The sequence below is a fragment of the Anolis carolinensis genome, chromosome 5 (assembly GCF_035594765.1).
Source record: "Anolis carolinensis isolate JA03-04 chromosome 5, rAnoCar3.1.pri, whole genome shotgun sequence".
Taxonomy (NCBI): Eukaryota; Metazoa; Chordata; class Lepidosauria; order Squamata; family Dactyloidae; genus Anolis; species Anolis carolinensis.
This window is the reverse complement of record NC_085845.1, coordinates 29,804,383-29,825,808: the sequence shown is the minus strand read 5'-3', so window position 1 is coordinate 29,825,808 and position 21,426 is coordinate 29,804,383. Positions and strand designations below refer to the sequence as shown.

General features: G+C 41.3%; 1 protein-coding gene across 4 annotated transcripts in view; it reads left to right on the top strand.

The window, feature by feature from the left end:
• Positions 1-21,426, top strand: part of pitx2 (paired like homeodomain 2) — an 81,566-nt gene that overhangs the window by 22,645 nt on the left and 37,495 nt on the right. For 2 of the 4 annotated variants that reach the window (XM_008112104.3, XM_003221751.4), the window contains exons 2-3: positions 2,708-2,763; positions 5,189-5,326. In XM_008112104.3, coding sequence (XP_008110311.1) covers positions 2,718-2,763; positions 5,189-5,326 — 184 coding nt within the window. In that variant the 5' untranslated portion in view covers positions 2,708-2,717. The remainder of the gene's footprint in view (positions 1-2,707; positions 2,764-5,188; positions 5,327-21,426) is intronic. The other 2 variants (XM_062983107.1, XM_008112105.3) reach the window with 1 other exon arrangement.

Genomic DNA, 21,426 nt, shown 5'->3' with positions numbered 1-21,426 from the left:
ACAACAAGCTTCCCAATTCTTCCTGCCTTTGGAAACCAGTCTTTTCTGTCTCAGGCCAGAAACTGCCTTCTTTCTCGCAACTGCAGATACGCCATCCATTCGTCCCTTTATTTATACCCTACTTTGTTCCCAAACTGGCATCCCAAGCGGTTTAAAAAGCAAAGTAACATCGTCAGGTTAAAAACGCACCAAAAACTCAACTGAAACAACATTCAAGGAACAACAAAACTAAAACAAAATCTACAAACTTCACAACCTCTGAGGATGCCTGCCATAGATGTGGGCGAAACGTCAGGAGAGAATACTTCTGAAACAAAGCCATGCAGCCCGGAAAACTCACAGCAACCCAACAAAACTAAAAGTTTGGACTTTAAAATAAAAATCAACGCATAAAAGCACCCTGGAAATCTTTTTTTTTCCCTTATAAAAACAATCGAATACAACCAGCCTCACCATCTAAGAAAAGACACACACCGTCTCTAGATATACATTTAATTCCATCCACCACGCACTGGAAAGAGGGAGCCTCTGCCCAGTTTGCAAGAAGATCCCTCTCAAGGAAGGGGAAAAGCGAGAGATCCGGAAATCCCTTCTCTCCCCACTCTGGAAATTACAGCGATTGTTCCAAGCCGAAATCAGACAAAGAGGACAGGTTTCCTAAGCCCCTTCGACTCCAAGCAACCCCCCCCTTCCTCCCTTCCTTTCTTTCCAGGCCTTTTGGGCAGAAAGGGAAATCCTTACCTCCTTCTTTACTCTGGAGCCAGTGCCGTTGCGTTTAATGGGACTTGATCCGCTTTATTCCCCTCAACCCAACATTTGTAGCATTTCTTGTTCTTATAGATGTCTGGGAAGCGTTTAAGAGCAGAGGAAAGTGATCCCCAGACGTGTCTTATTTTATTTGTGTGATTTAATTATGTAACCCATCTCTAGCCGTGAGAAAGTCCACAAATGAAAATTGTTAATTATTATTATTATTTGATACACAACAAGATTAGTACACAGCAGACAAGATCACTATGCTGGCTGTTGTATTGGACCACACTTCCCAAGTATCTAGGACTATGTGATGTATCAAGGAATAATGCGTGCAGATCCTATTATTATTATTATTATTATTATTATTATTATTATTATTATTATTATTATTATTATTAGATACACAACAAGATTAGTACACAGCAGACAGCATCACTGTGCTAGCTTTTGTAGTGGATCACACTTCCCAAGTGTGTAGGACTATGTGATGTACTATGAATAATGCATGCAGATCCTATTATTATTGCTATTATTATTACTATTACCATAATTATTTGATACACAACAAGATTAGTACACAGCAGGCAACATCACTATGCTGCCTTTTGTATTGGATCACACGTCGGACACTTCCCAAGTGTCTAAGACTATGTGATGTATCAAGGAATGCGTGCAAATCCTATTATTATTATTATTATTATTATTATTATGACAAAGGGTCAGGTTTCTGCACAGCGTTGTCTGGGAGAACATAACCGGGCTTTATTTTAGGTTTAGTTAACATTTCAGTTTGTTTAGCTCTGTTTTCAAAGGGGATGATGAAGAGGATGGTGATGTGCTGGTTTTTATTTGTCACCCGCTTCTCCTCAGGGCAGATATAACGCAGTTAAAACACACAGATAACAACAGAAGACCATCGAAACGCATATATTTAAAAATATTCGTCAAATTAAAGGGAATAAAATAAAATGTAAGTTTAAATTCTTAGGTAGTTAAACCTCCTTCTGCAACACTTTAGTTCCAGTTTATTCCTCCTGCTTCTCTGGGCAAAGTGGGGGCAAAATGGGCTTTGGGTTATTGTCACCTCTGCAATGATTCTCCTCATTTCTATTTTGTAAATATATCCAACCACCTAAGGGATGTCCCCTCCCTCCATTCCCAACCCTCAATAAGAACTCCTTCCAATGTTTGCCTGGGGTTCATTCATGTAAGAAATAATCCCAGAAGCCATGGGCATTGAACAGATTGGGTGCTAATTTACATTTTGTTTGTGTCAAAATTATATTAGTGTTAGTGATAGGAATGATGGTGATGATGGTAAAAACAGCAGCACTATATATATATTTTTTTAATGCACCATTCGTTGTCTTGCTGATTTCTGGATATAAACCGAATCAAGGATGAGTAGTTTTCTGAATATAATCCGAATTAAAATGTGTTTAAATATAATCCGAATTAAAAATTTCAAAATTCCAAAGCGACAGTAGAAATAGGGGTATCATCTAGATTATATTCAGTTTTCACGGTATTAGAATGAGGCGGATGGAGAGGAATTACCACACGTTTCTGGAAAACCCGAAAATCCAAAATAAGTCTAAATACAATCTGTGGGAAGACAGAGGCTGCAGGGGGGAAATCCTTCATTCAGAGAGGCAAGCTTCGATCTACTGTACTGAGAATGTCTGCAGACGTGTTTCAAGGAGAAAGGCTCCAGCATTTAAGGTGTAGAGAGAGGAAAGAGCTTGCTCAGAAATCAATACGGGTTTGTTATTCCATCCAGTTTTCCTACGCTGAATCTCAGCCATTTTTGAAACCTATTTTCGCGAAAAATTCGCTTTTTAAACAATTGGAGATGTGGGTTAATTTGTCGTCCTCTTGGCGACGCTTGTTGTCGTGTATTTCTGTCATTTGGCCTGCCTGCCTTAACGCGGATACGTCTCCTGTTTTGCAGATAACGGGTTATGGAGTCCAGCTGCCGTAAACTGGTATCGGCTTGCGTTCAGTTAGGTAAGAGAGACTTCTCTGATCGATTTTGCACTTGAGGGGAATGGGTTCGCGTTCTTGTATCGTTTGGTTGGCTCCGTTTTCGTCCTGAAATGTCGAAATACATATTTCTGTCTGAGAGGTTGCATCTACACTGTAGAATTAATACAGTTTGACACCACTTTAATTGCCACGGTTAAATGCGATGGAATCATGACAAAAGTTTGGGCGCGAGTGGCCAACATATTTGGTCAAGGAAGGCTAAAGGCCTTGTAAAACTCCCCCATGATCCCATAGCATTGAGCTATAACAAGCTGACGTGGTCTCAAACTGCATTAATTCTACAATAGAGATCCATCTCCCAATTTCCAAGGGGGAAGTGGGACTGGAAATACACGGGAGTTCCCGTGAGATGCATCTCTTGCTCTCCAACTCCAGCCAAGGAGCACCTACAACTGAGAGCAAACCTTGGCTGGGTTCAGGAAACTTAGTAGAAGGAAGAGCTGGAGATTGGCACAACAAAGTCGGAGGGCGTTTCTCAATGGGACACGGAAGAGTGAGAATTCCGCAGCTCTCCCCCCATAAACATTTTCAAATGTCTAGTGTTCTAGAAAGAGACACACGCAGACAACCCTTCAACTGAAACCTGACATTTATTGTAGGCGAAGGGACCTTTGTAGCAGCTTAGAGACTGAGAATGAAGTTGGTAACCCAAGCTTTGGTAGACTTACGTCTACTTCCTCTAGGTTTTCTGTTCTTTTCATCGCTTCGCCTGGCCTTTCCTCTGCGTACCTCAACTATACATTTCTAAACTCTGAGTTGAAGTTTAAAGTTGTGTTGTCGATATGGCCATGTTCCATGGTTTTGCCCACATCTATAGCAGACATCCTCAGAGGTTCTGAGGTTTGTTGGAGACTAGGCAAGTGAGGTTTATATATATGTGAAATGTTCTGGGTGGTAGAAAGAACTCTCCTCTGTTTGAAGCAAGTGTGAATGTTGCAGTTGGCCAGCTTGATGAGCATCAAATAGCCTTGCAGTTTCAAAGTCTGGCTGTTTTCTGCCGGGGATAAACCTTTGTTGGGAGGTCTTAACTGGCCCTGATTGTTTCTTGTCTGGCATTCCCCTGTTTCAGAGTGTTGTTCTTTATTTACTGTCCTGATATTAGAGGGGTTTTTTTAAAATACTGGGAGCCAAATTTTGTTCATTTTCATGGTTTCCTGCTTTCTGTTGAAATTGTCCACATGCTTGTGGATTTCAGTGGCTTCTCTGTGTAGTCTGACATGGTAGTTATAAGAGTGGTCCAGCATTTCTGTGTTCTCAAATAATATGCTGTGTCCAAGTTGGTTCAACAGAAAGGAGGAAACCATGGAAATGAATAAAATCTGGCTATCAGTATTTAATTTAAAAAACCCTCTAAAATCAGGACAGTAAATAAAGAACAACACTGAGAAGATGGGGGAAATTCCAGACATGAAACAATCAGGGCCAGTTAACACTTCCCAACAAAGGATTCTCCCAGGCAGGAAGCAGCCAGGCTTTGAAGCTGCAAAGCTATTCAATGCTAATCAAGGTGATTAATTGCAACATTCATACTTGCCTCCAACAGACAAGAGTTCTTTCTCCCACCCTGGACCTTCCACAGATATATAAACCTCCTTTGCTTAGTTTCTAACGGACCTCACAACCCCTGAGGATGCCTGCCATAGATGTGAGCGAAACGTCAGGAGAGAATGCTTCTGAAACATGGTCATAAAGGGCCCTTCCACACAGCCTTATATTCCAGAATATCAAGGCAAAAAAATCTCACATTATCTGAGTGTGGACTCAGATAACCCAATTCAAAGCAGATATTGTGGGTATTCTGCCTTGATATTCTGGGATATAGGGCTGTTTGGAAGGGCCCACAGTGTAGGAAAACTCAGAAATCCAGTGATTCCAGCCATGAAAGCATTCGACAACACAATGTCTTTATATCCCCCCTCATCCTACACCTGAGGCATTTCCACGTCCAGAAATGTGACCATTACTTTCTCTCTATTATCATTATTATTATTATTATTATTATTATTATTATTATTATTATTATTAGTAGTAGTAGTAGTAGTAGTAGTATCTCGCTTCCTTTTCCTAAAGGACACTCCACACAGCCATATAACCCAGAATACCAAGGCAGAAAATCCCACAATATCTGCTTTGAACTGGGTTATCTCAGTCCATATTGCCATATTTCCCAGTTCAAAGCAGATAATATGGGGTTTTTATTCAGCTGTGTGGAAGGAGCCTCAAAGCGCCGGCTAGCAATGCTAAAAACAATACTATGGTTTAGAAATCCCTTCCCTCTCTTTAAACTTCTTTTCGCCTTCTTTCCCTCTCCTTCTCCTCTGTCTCTCTTCCTTTCCCCTTTCTGTCCCTCTCGCTTTTCCTTCTCCTTCCTCTTCTCCCCTCTCAGGGGTACAACCTTCTGCCGTCGAATGCCTTTTCTCCAAAGACTCCGACCTTAAAAAGGGGGAATTCACAGATTCTCCCGAAGGCAGGAAAGAAGCTTCGAGCAGCAAACTGTTCGGCAGGCCACACGCCGGCGCCAACGGTGAGTCGAGCTCCTGGCCGGGTCTGTGTCCATGCTCAGTGCCCTGCTCACCCCTTTCCCTCGAGGCCCCCCAAAGTGCCCAGGACAGATTATTGGGGTGCCATCTCACCCCAAGGCCAAGTCATGATCCTATCTATATTTTGACCCTCGTGGAGCGGGGAAGGGTCTGGGGAAACGTGCAACGAGGAGGACATTTTTCTCTTGCTTCTCTCTGCCTTTTCAAGCTTGCTTTCCTAACTGCGGTCTCCTCGCCGTTTATCCGTCTCCCACCTTCTCTCTGTGTAAGCGTGTGTTTTCTTCGCCTCTGTGGCCCTGAATGCGGTGCAACAGCGCCCCCTGCTGCTCAGGTTTTTATGGGAAGTGGTGTCAACCTACATTCATGCTACAGCGTACATTAGTTACACTTTATGTTAAGATGCAACCCACTACACACCCAATGGGGCCTTCCTCCGTTAGGCATATAGGCAAGATTGCGATATCAACCGTGCAAGTCTAGACCAGTCTAAACAGCAGCGAATCCTACTGATCTCGGTCGGGTGCCAGCAATCCAGAACGCCATGGCTCTGTTATAAAGCCTTATTTGGCGTCGGATTGCCACACTGAAAAACCGGAGAGGGCTCCTGCTGGTTTAGAAAGCGACATTTTCTTGCTTGTCAGGCAACAGCTGTTGAAATCCCTTATTTCCAACACAACTATGGGTGCATCTCCAAAGTAGAACTAATACAGTTTGACGCCACTTTCACTACAGCATCTCAACACTGTGGAATCCTGTGAGTTGCAGAGTTGTAGTTTTACAAAGTCTTTAAGCCTCCTCTGCCCAGACTCCAAATCCCAGGAGTCCATAGACAGAGGAAGGAACAATCGCATTAAAGTGTATTTGGAATAAGCCGCATAGAAACTGTCTTTCTCAAATTGAATATGCATAACGTTGAGTGGGAAAAGTGGCTGCTCTTTTATAAAATACAAATTGTGTTGCTGTGAGTTTTCCGGGCTGTATGGCCATATTCCAGAAGCATTATCTCTTGAAGTGTCACCCACATCTATGGCAGGCATCTTCAGACGTTGAGAGGTCTGTTGGAAACTAGGCAAGTGTGACTGTTGCAATTAGCCACCTTGATTAGCACTTAATGGCCTTGCAGATTCACAGCCTGGCTGCTTCTTGCCTGGGGGGAACTTTGTCGAAGGTGATAAGCTGGCCCTGATTATTTCCTGTCTGGAATTCTCCTGTTTTCAAAGGGTTGTTCTTTTATAGGTTTTTTTTAAATACTGGTAGCCAGATTTTGTTCATTTTCATGGTTTGCTCCTTTCTGTTGAAATTGTCCACCTGCTTGTGGATTTCAATGGCTTATCTGTATAGTTCGACATGGTGGTTGTTAGAGTGGTCCAGCATTTCTGTGTTCTCAAATAAGATGCTGTGCCCAGGTAGGTTGAACCAACTAAGTGGCTACCAGTATTAAAAAAAACTCTAAAATCAGAACAGTAAATAAAGAACAACATTAGAAAACAGGGGAATTCTAGACAAGAAACAATCAGGGCCATCTAACACCTCCCAACAAAGGATTCCCTCAGGCAAGAAGCATCCAGGCTGTGAATCTGCAAGGCCATTAAATGCTAATCAAGCTGGTCATTTGCAACATTCACACTTGCCTCAAACAGACCAGAGTTCTTTCTCCCACCCTCAACTTTCCACAAATATATAAACCCAATTTGCCTAGTTTCCAACAGATCTTACAACCTCTGTGAATGCCTGCCATAGATGTGGGCGAAAAGTCAGGAGAGAATATTTCTGGAACAGGGCCATACAGCCCGGAAAACTCACAGCAACCCAGTGATTCCAGCCAGGAAAGCCTTTGATAACACATTAAATACAAATTATTTGTAAAACGACTAAAACTGAGAGGCAGCGAGAGGGGAGAAGTTAGCCAGTTTGCAACACAAAGTGATAGCTAGTAAAAATAATTTATGACTTTTTATTTTAAAAAGCTGGTTTTACCAACCCCTTGCTCTGAAATATAGCCTATAGCACCTAGTATTGGCGGGTTGTCTCTCATCCAAGTGCAAACCAGAGCTGATCCTGCTTAGCTTCCAAAACTGGTTGCCTTTGGGTAAATTAAGAGGTGATTAATCTGCCTCAAGTAATCCCAAAATACTTTGAGCGGAAAGTTGCACTGAACTCAGCGGGATCTGGCCTCTCTCTCTAAGGCAGGAGCTCAGGCTTTTCACATGCTCTGTGACCCTTTTCCCTGCCCCGCCGAGAAACAAATGCCTGTTTTTCTAAGCATTTATTAAGAGCCCTGGGTTTTGTACCTACATGTTCCATTTCCTGCCCCGCATCATATCCTTGGGGGTCCCTCTTTTGCTTTCCTCCAACCGGAAGGGAAATACTTATGCAAACACTAGAAATAGCCCTGCTTCGTTTTGGGCCCTTCCACACAGCCATATAACCCAGAATATCAAGGCAGAATAATCCATAATATCTGCTTTGAACTGGGGCCCCTTCCACACAGCGGAATAAAATCCCACATTTTCTGCTTTGAACTGAAATACATGGCAGTGCGGACTCAGATAATCCAGTTCAAAGCAGATATTGTGGGATTTTCTGCCTTAATATTTTAATAATATTAAATTATTAATATTGATCATTCTTATGTTTTCTAATGTATAGTCGGCATTTTGCCATTATGTTGTAAACCGCTTTGAGTCCCCCCAGGGGTGAGAAAAGCGGTATATAAATGCAGTAAATAAATAATATTTTAGGTTATATGGCTGTGTGGAAGGGCCCTGGGTTCTCTGAGTCCACGCAGCCATATATTCCAGTTCAAATGAGATATTGTGGGATTTTATTCAGCTGTGTGGAAGGGGCCTTTGTGTCCAAACGTCTGCCTCCGTTCAGATATTTGGATGTATACTTGAGGGAAGTTTGGGGAGAGAAATTGAAAAGTGAGCCCATCGACATTTATGCATGTTAATACTTTACATTTGACCATTCCTATTTGTAAGTTTATGGACATAAACAGAAATCCAAAATCATAAAATTTTCTTGGCAAAATTTATATTTTAAATAAAATTATTATTATTTTTATTATCATCATTATCATCATCATCATCATCATCATCATTATTAAAGTGTACGCATTATAACATTATATACGAAGCCACCAGCCAACAGTAGTAATTTCACACTTTCCAATAACTCATGTGTCCCATTTGAAAGAAAACTTCAAATGGCCGAAATTTATTTAAAGGAGGATTTGCTACTGCTTTCTGAGACATACATTGTCTAATTAATGCAATTTGACCCCACTTTCATTGCATATTCTCAGGGCCCTTCCACACAGCCATATAACCCAGAATATCAAGGCAGGAAATCCCACAATATCTGCTTTGAACTGGGATATCTGAGTCCACGCTGCCATATATCCCAGTTCAAAGCAGATAATGTGGGATTTTATTCAGCTGTGTGGAAGGGGCCTCAATGCTATGGAATCTTGGAAACTACAGACTTTCAGGGTCCTTAGCCTTCTCTGCCAAAGGACCCTTTACTTTAACTCACATGGCTCAACACTATGGGCCCTTCCAAACAGCCATATATCCCAGAATATCAAGGGAAAAAATCCCATAATATTTTCTTTGAGCCGGGTTAGCTGAGTCCACACTCAGATAATGTGGGATTTTCTGCCTTGATTTTCTGGGATATAGGGCTATGTGCAAGGGCTCTATGCAATCATGGGATTTGTAGTTGCTGAGGCACCAGCACTCTTTGGGCTCTTCCAGGCAGGCCCTGTGTTCCAGGATCTGATCCCAGGTTTTCTATTTTAAACTGGATTAAAGGAATCGGCACTGCCAGATAATCTGGGACAAACAGAAAACCTGGGATCAGATCCTGGGATATAGAGCCTGTCTGGAAGGCCCAAAGAGTGCTGGTGCCTCAGCAACTACAAATTCCATGATTGCATAACGTTGAGGCATGAGATGTGTTGATGCATCCAGAGAAAGACCGACTTGCCCAAGGCTAAGGAGTAGGTTTAATGCGGTTTTGGACTGAGGTCTCCCCTAGGGCCCCTTCTATACTGCCATATAATCCAGATTATCAAAGCAGAAAATCCACATTATCTGCTTTAAACTAGATTATCTGAGTCTACAGTGCCATATAATTCAGCTCAAAACAGACAACCTGGATTTTATATGACAGTGTAGGAGGGGCCCTAGCTGTATCTAGCACCTCACTACCTTCCAAGGCCAAACGACTGAGGTGAAGACAGCTTTAGAATAGCCCTTTCTAAACTGACTATTTTGGAATACAATTCCCCTCAGCCCCAGCCAAAATTCTGGTGGAATGGGAACTATAGTCCAAACATGTGGAAGAAGAAAAACAGGTTTTGCAAATTTGTTTCCAGGTGTGATCCAACCCAATTTTAAATGCTCTATAAGCAGCGATTCCCAAACTTTGGCCCTCCAGAAGTTTTGAACTTCAGCTCCCAAAGACCTCAGGTACAATAACAGGACTTCTGAGAGCTGAAGTCTAAAATATCCGAAAAACAAAGGTTTGGGAATCCCTGCTGCAGGGCTTAGGAATCAGAGATCCTTCGGATAGAAGTGAAAGAGCTTCTCACGGGATTCAGGTAGGGGTGCATCTACACTGTAGAAATAATGCGGTTTGACGCCACTTGAGCTGCCATGTCTCAGTTCTATGGAGTCATGGGATTTGTAGGTTTGCAAGCATCACTGACGGGAATGCCCTTAAAATTATTTCTTGTTGATTTTGTTGTTGTCTGCCTCCATATCATTTCCGGCGAATACATGAGTTGTTCAGAGGCTGCTTTCCTCTGAGGCTGAGAGAGTGTGACTCGTGCTCTAATGGGGGATTCAAACCAGAGTCGTAATCCATCGTTCAAAGGACCACATATCTCACCCTTGAAATAAGTGGGCATGAAAAGTGTCCTTCGTCTTGAAGTGAATGGGAAACTCCTGCTCCATTCCTACCCAGATCTTCCCAACTCAGACTCAGGAAGGGAGCTCCATTGGAATGAATGGGGATTTTCTACCTTCAGTGTGTGTCGGGTTTTTGAACCCTTGCCCAGGATTCAATTTGACATTTTAATGGCTGCTTCTGTCATGTCCATCTCTCAAAATGTCTCCTGCTTTTGAGCTTTGCGTTTTGATCCCTTAAGTCCTCGATCTGGGGATAGAGTAGGAGATGTTGGTTTTAGTTAGTTTTTTTTTAAGGCAACAGAAGTAGCTTCCTAAACTCTGGGTCAACATTTATGGCAGTTTCTAGATCTCAGTTAGGGATCTAGTGCCCCAGTTCCAATCTGATCCTGGCAGCTAAGCAGGGTCAGCCTTGGTCAGTACCTGGATGGGAGACCGCCAGTGAACCCCGGGTGCTGTAGGAAATATTTCAGAAGAAGGAGTTGTCAAAATCACTTCTGAGTGTCTCTTCCTAAGAAACCCTTATGAAATTAAGTCGTTGCAAATCGAGGAGTGATTCGTAAAGAGCAGACATCAAGACACTATAGAACCAATGTCTTCTCTGCCCCCCAAAAGGAAGCAATTTTTAAAGGGGAGTTTAAACTGCCTTGTTCAAACTGCAGTCTTATCCACACACAGAACTCAATGGGGCTTAACCCCGAGTGGCCTCGCCTAGGATTCCCCTTTAAGATTCCTCACCAAGCATGCAGAACTGGTTGCTATAATGCAAATATTTGTCTGTATTATAAAGAAGGTTGTTAGGCGTCTCCGTATACAACACATTAAAATTGGAGGAGAACCAGAGTTTCCTTGGTGCTGCCTTTGCTGCAGAAGTCAGCCCCATTAAGTACAGGGTTTTTTTTTTTTTTTTGCAGGCGTCCCTTTTGCATTGTAACTGCAGCACCTCCAGTTTCCCAGGCTGTGGCTGGAATCTTGCTGATTATTCTCAACTAAAGTCGACCCACATTGTTGACTGGTGAACCAAAACATAGATACAGTAAATCCAATATATTCAGCTGAGCGACTTTAGCCGGTTCTCAAACAGGACTAGTTGATATTAAATCGGTCACTGACCATGTGAGTTGTAGTCCTAAAATGATTTTTTCAAAGCCTTAAAGCAGTGGTCCCCAACTTTTGGGTCCCCCAGATATTTTGCCCTTCAACTCCCAGAAATCCTAACAGCTGGTAAACTGGCTGGGATTTCTGGGAGTTGTAGGCCAAAAATACCTGGGGACCCACAGGTTGAGAACCACTGCCTTAAAGCCAGACCTCTGGGTTCATCTACACCAGTGGTTCCTAACCTTTGGGCCTCCAGTTGTTTTGGCCTTCAACTCCCAGAAATCCCAGCCAGCTGACCAGCTGTTAGGAACTATGGGAGCTGAGGTCCAAAACTGTTGGGGAATCTGAGATGTTAGGCTCAAAGTAAACCTCAGTAGCAGAGTACTAGGAGTACACTCCTTAACCAGCAGAAACTTATGTGTGATGCTAAAGGATAAGCTTCTATTCCTTAGGATGATTCAGAATTGCAGAGTCAGAACTTTGGTTCAAAGATATTGAATAGAAAAGGTCTTGATAGGAAAGGTCTTGAGGCTAACTAGCTTACTAATCTCAACTTCTAAAGGAGTAAAAGGTAAAAATATCCATGCAGCTACATTTTGCCTAGAGCAGTGGTTCTCAACCTGTGGGTTCCCAGGTGTTTTGGCCTACAAATCCCAGAAATCCCAGCCTGTTTACCAGCTGTTAGGATTTCTGGAAGTTAAAGGTCAAAAGATTTGGGGACCCACAGGTTGAGAACCACTGGCCTAGAGAGAGGCAAAATGTGCATCCTCACATGGAGAAAGGAAAAGCAGGAGAGACCCTAAAATGGTGTCTAAAATGGTCAACCCAGGGCAATTTAAAGGAAGAGGAAGTTGGGTTGTTATATGTTTTTCTGGTAGTATGGCCATGTTCCAGAAGTATTCTCTCCTGATGTTTCGCCCACATCTATGGCATTGGCAGGCATACTCAGAGGTTACCTCAACCTCTGAGGATGTCTGCCATAGATGTGGGCAAAACCTCAGGAAAGAATACTTCTGGAACATGGCCATACTGCCCGAAAAACATACAACAACCCTGTGATCCCGAAAGTCTTGACAACACATTGAAGAGGAAGTTCCCTCACAAAAATTCCATTACTAAGTCATCAGAAGGGAGGAGGCAACGGCTAGCAGCGAAAAACAAAGCCTTTTTGGGAAACATGCATAGGAATGTGGAAGAAGAAATCCCCCAGCTTAGCCCTGTCTGTAGTCTAGCTACTCATTGAGGACTGGAAACTTGAGGACACAAGAAACTTGTGCAACCTAGGGATTAAACCCAACAAAAACACCTGGAGGCCCAAAGGTTGGGAACCACTGATCTACACTGTAGAATTGATTATGCTTGACACCATTTTGTCATGGCTGTGGAATCCTGGGAGTTGTAGTTTGGTGAGGCAGTGGCACCCTTTGGTAGAGAAGGCAAAATACATTGCAAAGGACAACTCCAGGATTCCATAGCCATGGTAGTGAAGTTGGTGTCAAACTGTATTCTACTGTGCGGATGCATCCTTTGCTTCATCCTTTATTCTTTCAGTCTAGCGCCAGGAAACTGCATGTGTATGTTTTTGATGTTGGGGCCCTTTTCAATCGAATAAAAAGGGGGAAGAGAAAAAATCCTTTACTATTTACTAAAAGCACCAACTAGGAGATAATGGTGTTGTTGAAGTCAGTGGGACAGAAGCTTAGGCCCTATCAACAAAGCCATATAATGCAGTTTCAGAATTTAGTTTAACTGTAAGGAACTCGATTATATGAGTCTACTACACTGTCATATGATACAGTTCAACCTGCATCATTTCAGTAGGTTTACTACTAAAATTAAAAGTTAGAGGAGAATGGGACTGCAATGTTTGGGTATTTATGCATCAGATGAATCCATGTTAAACTTTTTGATGGACTAAAAAGTAGCACCTCTGTTCCTTTAACATTTTAAATTATGTGTGTTCTTGGTGCATTTTCAATACAAGATGTTGCACAAATTGCTTGCACAAATACCATTTTCGGAGTGACGTTCTTGCTTGGCCAAAAGTTGTCCAGTTTTTCAGTCTCAGGAGATCACCATCCAAAGTTTATCTTGAGCAAATTCCTTGGTTGGAGTATAATTCCCAGGATCTCAGCCAGCCAGTATGGTTATTGGTTTTCCTGGTGTAGTTCAGCCAAGGAACTTGTCCAAGATCTGGTTTTCACTACACAACTTTGCTAAGAATATGAGAAAAGCCCTGCTTTCATCAGACTAAAGATACACAATGACCAACTGGATATTAGAAAGAGAAACACTTACGATGTGATCAGAATCTTACTCTTTAAAAATATATTCGCTATCATAACTACTAATTACTAGTAGCCATGGTCTGCATTAATCCTGCATACATTTGCAAATGAAAGGCAAAATAACCACCCCAAGATGCAATGATAGCCAACAGCTTTAGTAGAGGATGACACAAGTTCATGGAGAATGTGACTTCCTCCCCATGCTTTTGTCTTAATCTCCTGCTGAAGTTAGCTATCATTATGTCTTCATATGGTTATTTGTCCTCTCCGTGTCCAAATGTGTGCAGGCTTTGTTCATATACTATTTATTTAACTTATCAGTTGAAACATAAAAAACCCACTAGGATCTTATTCAGTGAATACCTGTTTTATTTTAAATACTACTAAGTCTTACTTATCCAACATTCACTTATCCAACGTTCTGGATTATCCAACGCATTTTTGTAGTCAATGTTTTCAATACATTGTGATATTTTGGTGCTAAATTCATAAATACAGTAATTACTACGTAGCATTACTGCGTATTGAACTACTTTTTCTGTCAATTTTGTTGTATAACATGATGTTTTGGTGCTTAATTTGTAAAATCATAATCTAATTTGATGTTTAATAGGCTTCTCCTTAATCTCTCCTTATTATCCAACATATTCGCTTATCCAACGTTCTGCTGGCCCGTTTATGTTGGATAAGTGAGACTCTGCTGTATTTCAAAAACATTAGGAAAAGTATAGGCAAAAAACTTCCCATTTTAATCAATAGGTTCTATAGCCAGAACATATAGCACTTATATATTTAAGATGCAATCTTAAGTATACTGGTCCTAAATATACTACAGACCTGGATCATACTTACTTCTGAGAAGGTATTGCAGAGTTATTATGTATAGGATTGCAATCTTAAAACCCAGATATCTTCAGATCAAGACTGAGGCAATATGTGTGGAGGGCTTAATAAGAACACCTCTTAAATGGTCCTGGGATCCTCTGTTCTAATGAGCAGAAAATAATACCAGCCATACAGAGATGTAGTCCTATACATATCTCAGAAGGGAGTTCAACTGGGCTTACTCTTAGGTAAATGTGTATAGGATTGCAGCCTGAAGTAGTGCCATTAAGACCTTAAATTCTACTCTCACTAGTGGAGTACATTTTATTAAACTTCATGGGATTCACTTCTGAACCATCCATTTATGATCTTACTGACTACCAATAAGTCATCCTAAACTCCAAATCCTATGTCACCAGATTTCATTTGACCCACTGAACTTATTTTCAAGGCAAAGCTTATCCTTCAACCATTGTGCAGTAAGAATAAAGAAGAAAGAGTTTTTAATCATATTCAAACTTCATTTTTCTGATTTGGTACAGTTGATTGGGAATAAAACTCCTTAAATTCAGGGGAATTGACTCTGAAGTATATAAATGTGAGATGGAATGTATTGTGGAAGACTTTGCAAAATATGAGTTGAAGTCTCTTGATGGAGAAGGAAAAAAAGGCATTATTGTTGTATATCCTGTTATTCAGGTATGGTTTACTCTCAACATCATTTATTAAAATCACGAGATGCAATATAAGTAGGTATAGATATGTCTAAATGTGATACAGGGAGTAGGAAATGAATATGGAAAAAACATTTGGAGTATATCCTTCAAAATCTCTGGACTTGCATGTTCAAGGAGAACAGTTCTTATCCAAAAGTAACTTTTACAAGCTTTTTTAGCATTGTATTTCCATATACACCTTTGAGTCCAATATTAGATTCTAAAAAGGCTCTTGATTGGGAAAATATTCCAAAAAAGTAGTGGGCCCTGCTTTCAAGGAAATGGTTAGAAATTTTTCAAAGGATACTGAAAATGAGCAACCAGATTGTAGCACTTCAAGGTTTGAAGACTGAGATTTGGGCATTACCAAGTTGCACTCTTTCTTCTTCTTCTTTCTAATTGAAGAATTTCCTGGAGGCCATCTGTATGAACATAAAGCCTTTAATTAGAAAGACTTAAATCATGTTTTTGAAAATAGGATTCATGAGGGGGCATTGCATCTATGAAAAAATGTTTTTAACAAGCCACAGGAAAAACTTGGAGGCATAATTTAATACTGTGTAAATTATCTTTCTCCATCAAATCTAATTTATAATCCCAAATTAGAGTAGACCCTATTAAATCAATGGAACTTACAGAAGTTGAATTATTTTAACTGCAATGAACTGCATTATATGAGTTTATACTGCCACATAATGCAGTTCAATGTAGTTAAATTACATTAAGAAACTGCATTAGATGGCAGTGTAGATTGGGCACAGGACTTGATTCAATTGGTTTACTTAAATTTAGAGTAGCAACTAGATTTGACCTTAGAATTCCCTAAATGAATCTAAGCAAAGTCTGGAAATTTCTTTGCAGCTATAGTTTCCTCAATCCCTGGGGATCTGGAAATTATATTCCAGAAAGTTAAATTTTCCAGACATTGATTCTAAAGTCATATAATTCACCCCTACATTTTGTATTAAAGGGCAAAATTCCAAATCAGACTACCATGATACCCCATATGTTTTGTCTCTCATTTGTCCAATATGAGAAACTAGCTATTGATTTCATCTGTTATTCCAAAACCAAGGAGCCCTTAGTAGAAAGGTGGAAAGATAATTGGATGACATCCTTGGTTAGACTGCTGTCTCTGCAGAGTTTCTATCCCAACAGGTGAGAGGGTGTAACCAGAGATAACCTGAGGCTAATTTTCAGGTGCAATAAAATCAAAAGATTTATTTAATATCTCAGGCAGCACATGTTCTTCAAGTCATGAAAAATGAGAACATACTACACCAGAAATGTTTTTTAAAAAGAACTCATATGCCTGATTTATAGAGATAAGTCAAAGAAAAAGAACACTGCAGAAGTAAAATGTAAAAATGCTACAATTACACATAGAAAATACTATTGTAACCATAACCCAGAAGGGGAAAACTGTTGCCTGCAAAGGTTAAGCACACAAAGACATTGCAATGTAATGTTTTTTAGAGAAATAAAATGAATGATAATTAGTTAGGCCATCAAGCAAAATAACTATCTGAGAAAAAGATTTCACCTCTGACATGTTATATATGTGGAGCAAAAAAGATCCCAGGCAAAATATTTCCTCTCAAAGGAAGTGAAGAAAGATATTACTAATAATGTGATGAGGCTAGAACTTGCAGATAGGGGGATAATGATGAAACATATATAAATTTAAATTAAATAGGAAAAAAAAGAAAATGAAAATACTTGGGAGAAGGTTGAATCTATTTCTAGCATCTCAGGAGTCAAAGATCCAGCCCCAACAAGCTGGCTTGGGAAGAAATGCCCAGAACAGCCTCAAAGCCAAGAAGAGGCATGTTCAGAAGAAAGGAAACCCTTCTTCTTTCAAAAGAAGACAAGAAAAGAAAGAAAACTAAGGCCCTGAAGGCCTCAGAGCAGGCAAAATCTGCTCAGGAAAAAAACAACAGAGCTGAGCAGAAAAGAAAAGATTAAGCAAGGAAAAAAGGAGAGAAACTGAGCTCCCCTCCTGAGGTGCACCCACTTCTTGATCCACTGATACCCCTAATTTTTTTTGATTGGCTTCTTTGATCCTCAGATGCTCCCTGGAAGTTCGCTACTGAATTGGTGACTGACCTAATTTCAGGAAGGTGTTGCAAACATTCTCTGCAAAACAGGTTTCCATTGTTTTAGGAACCTGACATAACCTTCAGCATTTTTTAGGGTTCAGGAAAATATCCCACACTGGTGCCTGGAATGACTGAAAGGCATTTCAAATTCTCTCTCTCCTTCTCATATGATTCTCCTTTGTGTTGGAACACATGTATTTTGCTGCATCTCAGACTCTAAGCAGCTAGAACTTTATACCCACCAGGAAAGACAGGCCAACTTGTAAACCAAAATGGGTCATTCTAGGGCATCCCTGTATTCCCTCTGACATCAGAATCCAGAAAAGATTTGTTTGTTGTGTGTCTTCAAGTCCTTTCCAACACATGGTGACTTTAAGGAGAATTTATCCTTGGGTTTTCTTAGCACCTTTTTTTCCAGAGGAGGTTTGCCATTGCCTTCTTTTGAAGCTGAGGAAGTATGACTTGCCTAAGGCTACCCAGTGGATTTGCTGGTTGGGCAAGGATTCCAACCCTGGTCTCTCAAGCACCTCATTCAAACACTGAAGCCACCACACAATACTGGCCTATAAAAGGTTCTTGCATATTATCCACTTGTTTGGTTCTATCCTCATTTGGCAACATAACAAACTAAAGATCCTTCTAGGTATTATGATTTACCAAGATTGAAACCTTAGATTGACACACTAAGCCAAGGCAGTTTGTACTTAGAAGTTACACTTGCACCTAGACGTTCAGCACTGTTAAGGTGCATAAAAATGAGAGTTTCAACAAGCAAGGTCAATAGAGTGCTGAATCTGGACTGGAGATCCAAACTGAAAATCCTCCTCCATTATTCCTTTAGTTGGGGAAGATGAACAAGAATATATTTGCTGGCCTGATTGACCAGACTTAGGTTATCAAATTCAGCTTTGGGCAATAGCTGACCAGATGCCTCTTAAAATCTCAACAAGGAAGGCATGAATGAAGCCAGTTCTTCTTTCACAGCTTTTTCCCTCCATTTCCCAGGCTCTTTTCTTCCCTCAGCTCTAGGTAGAGATGGACTTTCTCTGAACAGAAAGTTTCCAACCAACCTACCTACTTTCCTCCCTCCCTCCCTCTCTGTTTCTCTCCTCTTTTTCTCAGGATGAAACTTCTCTTGGACTTCACAGAGCAATTGTGAAAATTCAGAGGCTATTAGAGAGCACTATTTGTTCACTATGAACACCCAAAGCCAGCAAAGAGATTTAGAAACATTGTGGGACATCTTCTCATGACAGAAGCAAAAATATTCATCATAATAGTTCTAAGATTTCTATCCCTTTCATAATTCCTCATCTCGTGGTAGGACCAGCCTTATGAAACAAATTTCTATGTTACACATAACTTAATTGTGTAGAAAGGGAAGAAAACACTTCAGAAATTAAAGGGGTTTTGAACTCTAGGTATAGGTAGTCTTCGGAGTGTTGGGGAATCTGAGCTGTTAGACTCAAAATAACCCTCACTTGGGGGTGATTCCACAATAAATATAACAGAGTACCAGAAGTAAACTTCATAGCCAGCAGAAACTTACTTGTGATGAACTGGGATAAGCTTCTATTCCTTAGGATGGTTCAGGATTGCAGAGTCAGAACTTTAGTTCAAAAATATTTATTAAATTAAAAGAAATACATTCTTGATAGAAAAGGTCTCCCTTACTAAATCTCATCTTCTAAAGAAGTAAAAAGGTTTATGCAGCTACATTTTGCCTAGAGAGAGGCAAAATGTGCATCCTTACAGGGAGAAAGGAAAAGCAGAAGAGGCCCTAAAAATGGAAGAGACCACTTGGTCAACCCAGGGCAGTTTAAGAGGAAGTTCCCTCACAGAAATTCCATTACTAAGTCATCAAAGGGAAGAAGGCAGTGACTGGCAGTGCAGAGTAAAGACAAAGCCTTTTTGGGAAACATGCATAGGAATGTGGGGTAAGGAATCCCTCAGCTTAGCCCTGTCTGTATCCTAGCTACTCATCGAGGGCTGGAAACTTGATGACACAAGAAACTTGTGCAGCCCAGCGATGAAACCCAACAATTTCTACGGGATGTTATACATAACTTGGTTGTGTAGAAAAGGAAGAAAACACAACAGAAATTAAAGCGGATTTGAGCTCTAGATATTATTGGGAGCATCCTTATTGTAGAACTAAGGCGGCTGGGTATCACGCTAACTGCCATGGCTCTTTGCTATCAAATCATGGGAGTTGTAGTTTAATAAAGCACCCGCATTCTTTGGCAGAGAAGGTTAAAGACCTTGTAAAACTACAACTTCCACCGTTGGATGGAATGTAGGATGCCCAATTGCATTAATTCCACAGCCTAGATGCATTCCTTGTTGTATTTAAAGCTTGAGAGAGATTTTCCTGAACCAAGCTGTTGAAGGATTGGAAGAAGGGGGAAGGAGAGGAAAACAAGAGGGATAGAGGAGAGAAAGATAAGAATAAACGGAGAGAGACCAGATTTAAAGCTCTCAAAAGGCTGCTGCGCTAAATCACAGGCAGGCTCGCTTCTCTCTATCCCTCCCCAGCTGATGGCGTCTAATCCATCTCCTGTTCCCTGCGCCATCTCCTCCGCCATCCAGTCCCATGTTGCCCCATATGGCGTTACCTGTGGCTCCTGATACACACATACATACATCACACACACATTGCGGGAGGTTCTCCTCCTCCTCGGAGCTTAATCTCCGCGCTCTTTGGTAGCTGGGCCGGGGAGGGGAGAGATGTGTGCAAGGCAGCTTTCACCGTGAGCAGGCATATCCTAATGGCACAATCCGATGTCTCCTTAATCCTCTCCAAAAAGCTTTGTCGCCTTCCTAATATTGACTGAATGGGTAATTAATGGCTCTTCATCTGGCCGAACTCAGCGGTAATCCCAGGGAGGCGAAAGACCACAAGCCAAAAATATAATAAAATAAAATAGAGCTCAAAATACGAAGTGATTATTAACACAACAAAACCGTGGACACACGGAAAGGCGGGCAAAGAGGGGGAGTGGGCGACGACTAAACAGCCAAACTGGAAAAAGGACCCCAGTTTCTCCAGCATATAATACTCTTTCCCGTATTCGTGGCCTCCCCTTCCTTCCCGTTTAGGGTAAAAGGGTAGTTTTGTTTGTTTGGTTTCTCCATCGGACCGTGGAGCCTTGAAGAGAAAATTAGTTCTTCCATGCCCAACACCAGCGACTGGGAAAACAGAAAGAAGAGACTGTTTATTCCCCCTTAATGAACCACCCCGGAAAGCGATTTCAAGGAACCCCCACTAAGGACGTTTGGACAAGGAGAGGCAAACTGGCTTTTGGTTACCAGGATCCGGACTGGGACAATAGAGGTTTTATCTAAAACACAGAAAGGCTTCTGGAACATGACCATACAGCCCGGAAAACTCACAGCAACCCACAGAAATGGTGGTTTGGGGTGATTAAATTTAATTGAACCCTTTTTGTAATAAGGGTGCTAGGGATGTGAATCCGAATTCAGTGGCGTTTCGTTAGTGCCCACGCGGATGCGTTGCTGGCAGGCAAAAGAGAAGCATGGTTCACGACACAATTTTGGGGGGCATCTCTGGAGTTAAGTCCATTTTTCTAGGAAGAAGATAAAGTATTAGCCGTGGTTTTAATTGTAAAGAAAGAAAGTGAGCAGTTCAGGTTTGAAAAAAAGGAACTTAACTTAAAATTGTTTGCCTTCAAGTCATTCCCGACTTACTGCGATCTTCAAAATTTGTTGACATGGGGCTTCCCTTTCCTTCCTTTGAAACCGAAGGTGCATCTTCTAATCTACACTGCATAATTAATGAGGTTTGACAGTACTTTAACTGCCAGGGCTCAATACTGTAGGGTCGTGGGACTCGTCCTTTTACAAGGTCTTTAGCCTTCTGGGTTGCTGTGAGGTTTCCGGGCTGTATGGCCATGTTCCAGAAGCATTCTCTCCTGACGTTTTGCCCACATCTATGGCAGGTATCCTCAGAGGTTGTGAGGTCTGTTGAAAACTAGGCAAATGGGGGTTATATCTGTGGAATGTCCAGGTTGGGAGACAGAACTCTTGTCTGTTTGAGGCAAGTGTAAATGTTGCAATTGATCGCCTTGATTAGCATTGAAAGGCATTGCAGCTTCAAAGCCTAGTTGCTTCCTGCCTGGGGGAAT